Source organism: Parasteatoda tepidariorum, unplaced genomic scaffold (assembly GCF_043381705.1).
Source record: "Parasteatoda tepidariorum isolate YZ-2023 unplaced genomic scaffold, CAS_Ptep_4.0 HiC_scaffold_659, whole genome shotgun sequence".
In the NCBI taxonomy this organism is placed as follows: domain Eukaryota; kingdom Metazoa; phylum Arthropoda; class Arachnida; order Araneae; family Theridiidae; genus Parasteatoda; species Parasteatoda tepidariorum.
This window is the reverse complement of record NW_027261869.1, coordinates 6,312-15,759: the sequence shown is the minus strand read 5'-3', so window position 1 is coordinate 15,759 and position 9,448 is coordinate 6,312. Positions and strand designations below refer to the sequence as shown.

General features: G+C 31.3%; 1 protein-coding gene across 1 annotated transcript; it reads right to left on the bottom strand.

Annotated features, from left to right (window-relative positions):
* Positions 1–7,651: 7,651 nt before the first annotated feature.
* Positions 7,652–9,058, bottom strand: LOC139424895 (uncharacterized). The gene has a single exon (XM_071176966.1). The coding sequence runs from the start codon at positions 9,056–9,058 to the stop codon at positions 7,652–7,654; it is 1,407 nt and encodes a 468-aa protein (XP_071033067.1).
* Positions 9,059–9,448: the final 390 nt, after the last annotated feature.

Genomic DNA, 9,448 nt, shown 5'->3' with positions numbered 1-9,448 from the left:
CACCACATTGTTGCTTATTTTTTAACTATTTGCTATCATTTATAAATTAATTTTATATCAAAAACATCTGTCTATATTTATGAACTGAAAATAAAGATATTTAACTCATCATTTTACAATATATTAAACAGGAAATTCAAATAATGTAACAACAGTGTTCAACTTGTGAATAAAATTTCAAGCATTCTAAAATGCAATGGTTTTAACTAAAAAGTAGTTGATTAATTAATAATTTTTTTAACATGGCAAACTTGTTTACTAAAAATTTATTTTTATCTTTATCATTGCAATGAAAAAGAATTTAAACTGCAAAACTCTTCGTGACAAGCCAATTAAAAAAGTGGCGAAAAGTGTTAAATAAACAATTGCTTATTTTCTTCCATTGCTTATTTTAAAATTCGATTAATGTAAAAGAACATTAATGTAAAAAGATATTATGAGAATTCAAAATCATGTAGAAGGAGAATTCTCTAACAATTCACTTATTTCAAGGTTGTAAATATATATTAAATATAGTTCAACCCTTCCCCCAAATATTTTGTCATAGCGTTCTTCAAAAGTCAGTATGCATACCCAACATTTGTCAAATATTTTTTTTCTTATAGTCTAACTAAATTTTTACAGNTTTCAAGGTTGTAAATATATATTAAATATAGTTCAACCCTTCCCCCAAATATTTTGTCATAGCGTTCTTCAAAAGTCAGTATGCATACCCAACATTTGTCAAATATTTTATAGTCAAACTAAATTTTTACAGCATTAGATTATTTCTGATAGGAATTTATTTAAAAAATATAATTTAATTAAAGCTCTACATTCACCATAATCACCATTTCGAATAGACCATATTATTTTTTAATCATTTACAAATTAATATAAATAATGATGCATCAAAAACGTACAGATTAGTCTATATTCAAATAAAAATCAGTCTATATTTAAATAAAAATGTTTAATTCATTGTTGTACAATATTTTAAACATGAAATTTTAATATATATTAAAATTTCTTGAAGATGACTAGCTATATCTGAAATTGTGAAAGAAAATTAAATTTACAATGGAAAAACCAAATAAAAAATTATTAAACAATGAATATTTATTTTAAACTTAAATTATTTAATTTGAAAATGTTTTTAAAAAAATTGTAATATCTTTTACAATGAAATTCAATGAGTAAATTGCGGTATCAATACTTGCATCAAAAAATCTTGGTAGAGCCANATAATTTTTAAAATTGGTCTTAGATTAAGGTCCTTGAAAATTTTGTTGAGGTCCTTGAAAAGTCCTGGAAAGTCCTTGAATTTCAATCTCATCATAGAGTGGGAACCCTGAAACTGCAAAACTCTTTGACGCCTTTTATTAGACCTGAAAATAAATACTCACTATGTGGCAAGTCAGCAAAAAAAGAGTGAAATAAACAATTGCTTACTTTCGTCCATTGCTTCTTTTAAAAATAGTAGATTTCCTTGAAAGCTATAGTGAAAGCTATAGAAGATGAAAAGCTATACTGAAATTTAAAAAGAAAAGAAATTAGATTTTGAAATGANAAAAAAAAAAAAAAAAAAAAAAAAAAAAAAAAAAAAAAAAAAACAAATTTAAAACTATTTAACAATGAATATTTATTTGAAACTTTAATTATTTAATTTGAAAATGATTTTCAGAAATTGAAATATCCTTTACAACGAAATTAAATGGTATCGACACCAGCGTAAAAAAAATTTCTTTAGTTTCACACAAAAAATAACACAGTGGGAAGGAGATCAACTAAAAGAATTTAGCTCATAACCCAAGTAGCACCTAATATTAGATAACATCAGAAAATCTGCGAAATCTAACGTTATCTTGCACAACTTCTAATATTAGAAAGATACAAGAGGTCGCTGTTTGCTCAGCCTTATATAATATTAGATTCTATGCAAACTAATATTATCTAGCGTTCGCCATAATATTATTTTGTATTAGTAATATTAGATTTCGTACTTTCTGATATTATTTTGCTTTGCTTTTTATTTTTTTGGAGTAGGCAAGAGGAAGATATGGATAGTAGTAGAATAATTCGGGGATATAATTTTACTTAATTTTCTGTATTGTTGTGAAGCAATAAAACATAGAACAATAGTTTTATGTCATTCCATGCATTATTTACTTAGCAATACAGAAATACTAAATAAAATTATATTACATATTTACATGTGNATTTTTTTTTTTAATAACGGCAGGCACTGAACTTTTGTTCTTCGCCTTAGAAGATGCCGGAAGTGTTGCTCATTTATCGTTACCCAGTGGGCACCTGTGAACCAAAGTCACAGAGGTGAGCAACATTATCCACGCCGCACTGCCCCAAATACCTGTTCATAGGGTGGGCCACATTCATACATCAGAAGACAACAGAGAGAGAGAGAGAAATATCCATGTCCAGAGCAAGATTCGAACCCGCAGCCATTGGCTTCGCAGTGAGGCACGCTAACCGCTCGGCCACCTGGCCGGCAATAATAATTATAAGTTGCATTCTTTATCGTCTAATCTATTGTCTACCAAAATTTTTTGCTCGCAGATCCGCAGTTTTACGTAGAGCAAAGCATATTGAATCGTATGCTTTAAAGAAATAGTCTACATTTATTGTAAATATTTGTTTTCATTTTGTGGTCGAAGTTAAAATGATATTCCATACGGATTTTTAAAAAATCTCTTATGTTCGCTTTCGCAAGTTTGATATTTTTTTCCCCAGGTGCATGCGCATTTCGTCAGAACTCACGCGTGAGCACTAGAAGTGCGCATACTTAATTACTTGAAATTTACGTACAGAAGCTGACGTAATTTTGCGAAATCTCCCAAATAAAATTTAAAATTCACCAGGAAATAAATATATATATATATATATATTTTTTTTTTTTTTTAAATTTTTTTTCTTCCAAGCATTTCGCTCGTTATTTTTTTCTTCTTTTTTATAGCTTTTCACTATTTTTTTTCCATCATTTTTTATAGCTTTTCGCTATTATCAACTGTTTAATGTGGATTCATTCATCAATATTGGCAAGTTCTTATCACGTCCGGGTCACCAATTTGGGGAATTAATTATCGACTATGTCAACCGTAATCTTTCAAAAGGTACCTCAAGGTAGAATCGAGTTAACATGTCTTAGATACAAGCGATTTGGTATTTAATATTTATAGTGGTAGTTACGCCACAGGTTTCGTAATTATTAGTCGTATCACGGATTTAGTATTGTGAAAACGGCTTAATAAAAATAAAGGTGAAAGCAAATTTCATCCAAAAAATATCAAAATAACATTTAATTAGTAATGATGTTTGAAATTCAGCTTTGCAGTATGACGTAATGTAATATTTACTAGATTCCTGCATCTGAGATTATTTGTATTATTGTTATAGTTTGTATTATTAGCGTGATATCATATTCTGTATTATTCCTACTTTATAATGACTGAAGATGGCAACTTCTATTATTTTTTATAGAATGTAATACGTTTGTAAGTTGTTTTTTAAGATGTCAAAGAGCTTTTGCAATTATTAATACGAGAAAAATTTTAATATTTTTTGAAAATACGTTTTATTTAACCCCTCAATTATGCCACCAAAACGAAGTGCCGTTGGTCGATCTACAAATCAAGCGAAAAGGAGAAGAGAAAAACGAGCTTCAGAAACAAGTGAGCAGAGACAAACTAGGCAAGAAAGAGATCGAGTTCACATTGCTCTTGCTCGAACATTAGAAACGAGTGAACAGAGGCAAGAAAGAGATCGAGTTCACATTGCTCTTGCTCGAACATTAGAAACGAGTGAACAGAGGCAAGCAAGGCAGCAAAGGAATCGAATTCGCGGAACGCAGACAAGACGAACGATACATACTAATTTGAATTTATGTGGTTTCAATTACAATCCTCTTTACAATTACAGTCTTCACCCAAGTGTAATTATTGGAAAAATGGATAAAAAGTGTACGTATTGTGGTGCTCAAAAATTTAAAAATGAAGCACCAGGTATGTGCTGTGCAGGTGGAAAAGTAAAGTTACCAGACTTGCGTTCACCACCTGAACCATTATTAACTTTAGTATCAGGTGAAACAAGTCAATCAAAAATTTTTTTGAAAAATATGCGCAAGTACAATTCATGCTTCCAAATGACATCGTTCGGAGTAACAAATATCGTTAGCGCAAATTATATGCCAACATTTAAAGTACAAGGGCAAATTTATCCCCATGCTGGATCACTACTACTCTTGACAAATGCTGATCACAAATATCTTCAGATATATTTTATGGGAAATACTGACGAACAAATCAACAGACGGTGTCAACTGAATATGAGTACTAAACGAGAGATTGTCGCTGAATGTTGGTGACAATCACGGTGGTCCTTTTCAGGAATCTTCGAATGCTGGCAATATACAGCTTTTGTTGTTTTACGTCGGGATTGTTTGTTATAGGCAGAAAGCAAGATCAGGTTAAATTGAACCACGTTTCCCAGAAGTCTGTTACTTATAATAAAATAACAGGGAACAACAATATTTTTCCCACTCGTTTATGCAGAATGACCAATTTTTATTTTAAGAAAAAGTTAAATGGACAATGGAAATACCTTAATTAGTTATTTATTTATTTCAATCTGATGTACACACGAGCTGCAAGTAAAAATTAAAAGCAACGATTAAATTTATTTTTAGTGACAGAAATAATATTATTTTCAAAATATTTACATGTTCAAATTATCATCTTAATAAAAGTTGATGAAATTACACACACATACATATATATATATATATTCTCATTAATAATTTTGATTGGCTCTAACTTTAATCATAATCATTAAGGATTTTCTTTATTAGTTATTAAACATATTTTTAAATTCAATTAATAAAAATATCTTTATATCTTTCTTAAATTTGCTATTTAATTTTGATTTGAAATTTTCAGAACTTTTCTTATTTCTTAATTGTAATTTTTACAAATTTCGTTATAAGATGCACAAAATATAGTTTACTTGCACTAAACCCAATTCAATGATCGAAAATTTGATTTTATTGCTACTTATTTCATATATTTGATTTTAATATTAAATTAGTTTTAATGGATACTCTTTTTAACGTATTTTTCACCGTCAACGAACATCCGATTCACATTGTGAATTTACACATCTTTTGTGCTCAACTTTTATAACATTTGTATTTATACAAGACTCTAAGGACTAAGGAACCTATAATTCTTTCCTTATTCAAAAACTAGCTGCTTGCATTCATATTACGTAGTATATATTTTAAATCTTAAAATCTAATTTCGTTATTCGATATATATAGATAAAAAAAATCATAAGTGATGCGAAGTGTGTGGTCATATTTTTTGCAAATTTAACCTCTCCTCCACAAAGAAATTTCGAAAAATGATAATTAAACACAGCTGCTTTTTCTTAATTTAGTGAATAAAAAAAATTATTTAACGTAAATTTTGGAAATAAATTTTTGCAACACAACCTTTACGTAATTTGATTACTTCTTTTCCAGTTGCAATGAGAATATAATTAAAAATATATTATAAGCAAATATTTTATGTAGTATAAACAAAGACATGCACAAAAACTGCAAACATGCACAACATAGATTTTTTTTCACATCAAAAATCCCATTTTTTACATCAGGTTAAAAGCTCNATCAAACCATTGCATCAAAATTTTGTAAATCAAATTTTTTTTCATAAAAATATCAAATTGCCGGAGTATTAACTTGCTACAACTGCGAAAAATATTCTGTAAACATGAATCGTAGCAGTATGTTATGGAATCATTGTAATGGATAAATAAATAGAGCTTTTATCGCATAGAAATTCACTACCTAATTTCATTATAAGACCGAAAATTTTTGATACAAAACATCTTTCGTTTTTTTTCCTTTTATTATGTGAAATTTCGTACTTAGAAATGGTTGTTACCTACTCTTAAAATGGAAGCTCAAAATAATAAAATTTATTATCAATGCTTCAAAAAAAAAAAATATATATGTACTGCGAACATTTAGTTAGGCTTTGTGGTGCCCCCCTATCCTCTGGTGCCCTATAGGGCACGTGCTTAGTGTGCTTAATGGTTAATCCGACCTTGGAAATACCTGATGAAGAAACAACATATAAATCCATAGATACTGTTGTCAATCAAGATGAATCAGTTAATTATCCAATAAAATTTTTAAATTCATTGGATCTACCAGGAATGCCACCGCATATTTTATCTTTGAAAATTGGTTCCCCAATCATCCTTCTACGAAATATACATCCGCCGCGACTATGCAATGGGACTAGGCTATCAGTAAAAAAATTAATGAATAACATAATTGAGGCAACCATTTTAAATGGAAAACACCAAGGAGAACATGATCTAATACCACGCATTCCCATGATACCAACGGATACTATATTTGAATTCAAACGTCTACAGTTTCCAGTACGACTAGCCTTTGCTATGACCATTAACATCGCACAGGGACAATCATTGCAAGTATGTGGATTAAATTTGACAAATCCATGCTTCTCACGTGGACAGCTGTACGTTGCGTGTTCACGAGTAGGAAAACCATCAAATTTATTTGTTCTTGCATCAGATAGGAAAACAAAAAATTTTGTATATTTACAAGCACTACTAAGATAAAGTTCACCATCAATCATCAAATATCATTCATTTCATGATGATATCGTTTGCAATCTATATATATATATTTCTCTTACACGGCACCAAAAAAAAGCCTCATTACAACTCCCCGAATGGCAACGTTAGAAAATCGACCAATGATTGCTGCTAAAAATGTCACATGCCAAATCTAGCTCAGGTGGCTCAACATATAGCGCTTTTAAAAACGGAAGCAATATCCAGAGTGAGCATTGTCAGGTTGTTCAATTCAGATTCATGCCCTAAAAACATGATAATAAAATTTAATGCCATCTAAAGGACTCTGTAATGGCACTAGATTAATTGTTACAAACTTGCAGCGTAATTTAATTGAAGCTAAACTGATTGATGATGATGAAGCAGGTACTGTTTCGTACTTCCGATAAATCTACCCGATCTATCCAGCGATGAAATAACTTAAATTTACAAGAAATACCTGCGTACACATATTTACAAAAGCAACCATTTTATTTTCGTAGAACACATCTAGCACAACATTCTTTCTGTTGCCACTCACACTTTTTATATATACACATATCAAGTTATTAATATTTACACTTTAAATGAATGACGTCATCTTATGAGAGTGACGTAACACTCCCACCTTTTGATTATGTGTATTCCAATAATCAAAATAACAAGAAATCTAATATAAATTNTTTATTTTCGTAGAACACATCTAGCACAACATTCTTTCTGTTGCCACTCACACTTTTCATATATACACAGGCTAAAAAATCGTTTTAGTTAATATTTACACTTTAAATGAATGACGTCATCTTATGAGAGTGACGTAACACTCCCACCTTTTGATTATGTGTATTCCAATAATCAAAATAACAAANTCCGCTCCTATCAAAAGTTCGATTTGTTGAGAATCTTTAATTATGTGTCCAAATATCTTGATGGCATCTTAACAGTTCGGCCAATTCTTGTGGTAACGATGTTTCGTAAGGTACTTGAGAAATTATTATACTTGTCACCTTCATTTGAAGTTGCGCTTTTCGTTTGGAGTTGAACCTTCATTTGGTGTCGAACGTATTTCCAGCGGATAAATCCGCTGCACTGGCATCAAAAACTCGGTATGTGCTGTTTTAAGTCGAGCCACGCGTATCCTTTTATCCTTACCAGGATAGACGGTAATAACTTTAGCCATCGGCCAGTGTAATCTTTTCTTTAAGTCATCTTCGATTAACACAATCTTGCCAACCTTTAGATCATAATAGTTATTCTTCTTGCGTGGTTGAAGAAGTGTCGCTAGGTATTCGCAGCGAAATCTTTTCCTCAACTGTTCTCTTAACGTCTGTTGATACCTATAGCGTTTTTTAAGATCTATTGTATCCAGCTGATCTAAATCAGGTACTCCCACCGTCGAGATCTCTTGTAAAAACATGGACGGAGAAAGAGGTATTAAGTCATCCAGATCTTCTGAGAGGTATGTAAGAGGTCTTGAATTGATAACTGACTCGCAGTCACATAGAACGCTACACATTTCTTCGTATGAAAGGCATGCTTTCCCCAAAAATTTTCGAAGAATATTTTTTACCAATTTCCCCATAATCTCCCAAAAGCCTCCCCTCCAGGGTGCAGACGGTGGATTAAATTTCCATTCAATTTTGTATACTGATGTTTCAGCTTCAATTGACTTCCAATCTAAGGACTGAAGTAGATTCTCAGCTCCTATAAAAATACTCCCGTTGTCACAATAGATGATGTGAGGTCTTCCTCGGCGAGCAATGAATCTTCGTAAACTCAAAAGGAACGTCTTAGTTGAAAGTGACTGCACCAGTTCGAGATGTATTGATCGATAAACGGCACATGTGTAGATGACAATCCAACTTTTCGCACCTTCCTTTAAATGAAGAGGTCCTGCAAGATCTATCCCGACCACTTCAAAAACAGAAACTTCTTTAACTCTGTCTTCAGGTAAACCTACGGGAACAGTTTTTATACTTCGTGCATTATATCGTTTGCATCTAACACAGGTCTTGAGGATGCGACGAACTGCTCGACGTCCATTAATAATCCAATAATTTTCTCTTAAATTGAACAGTAAAATTTGCAGTCCAGCATGTAAACATTTCGAATGCTTCTCTTTGATTATCATATCAACCAACATAAGTTTTTCTGGAAGCAAAATAGGCAATCTAAAATTCTCGGTATCATTTCTCTCTGTCAATTTTGTTTTAATTCTATATATTCCTTTTTCATCTTTGAAGACATTCAATGATTTTAAGCTTTTTATATAATCTGCAGTAAATGCTTCATTTTGAATAACTTTTATAAGTTTGATTTCTGCATTTTCTACTTCAGCCAGAGTTAGTCCACCCTTTTTCCTATCTTTTTCAGACAGTTTGCAATTTTCAAGGAATCTTAGAATCCATCCAACCATTCTGACATTTTTTGTGTAGCTTGAAAAATAAGAAAAAAACTGGTTTGTTCCAAGCAAATTTTTACTTACGAGTATGGTTGTTCTTTTTTCCTTTTCCTTGTTGATAACGTCTTCATCAATTTTATATTCAGATAGAGGCCATGTGTTTTCAGGTAATTTCAACCAGGAAGGACCTTCCCACCACCTTGAACTCAATAATTTTGTTACCGAGCAGCCGCGTGATGGTAGATCGGCTGGATTAGAGTGACCGGGAACGTGTCGCCAATTTCCTGATGAAAGAGCACGGATTTCTTTAACTCTATTTCTGACAAACACACTCCATGGCTCATCTTTCTGGATCCATTGTAAAGCAGTTGTAGAATCGGACCAATAATGAATCTTGACATTTTC

Excerpts from the sequence above, each read along its gene's own strand:
- LOC139424895 (XM_071176966.1), bottom strand. The coding sequence starts at position 9,058 with ATGGTTGGATGGATTCTAAGATTCCTTGAAAATTGCAAACTGTCTGAA.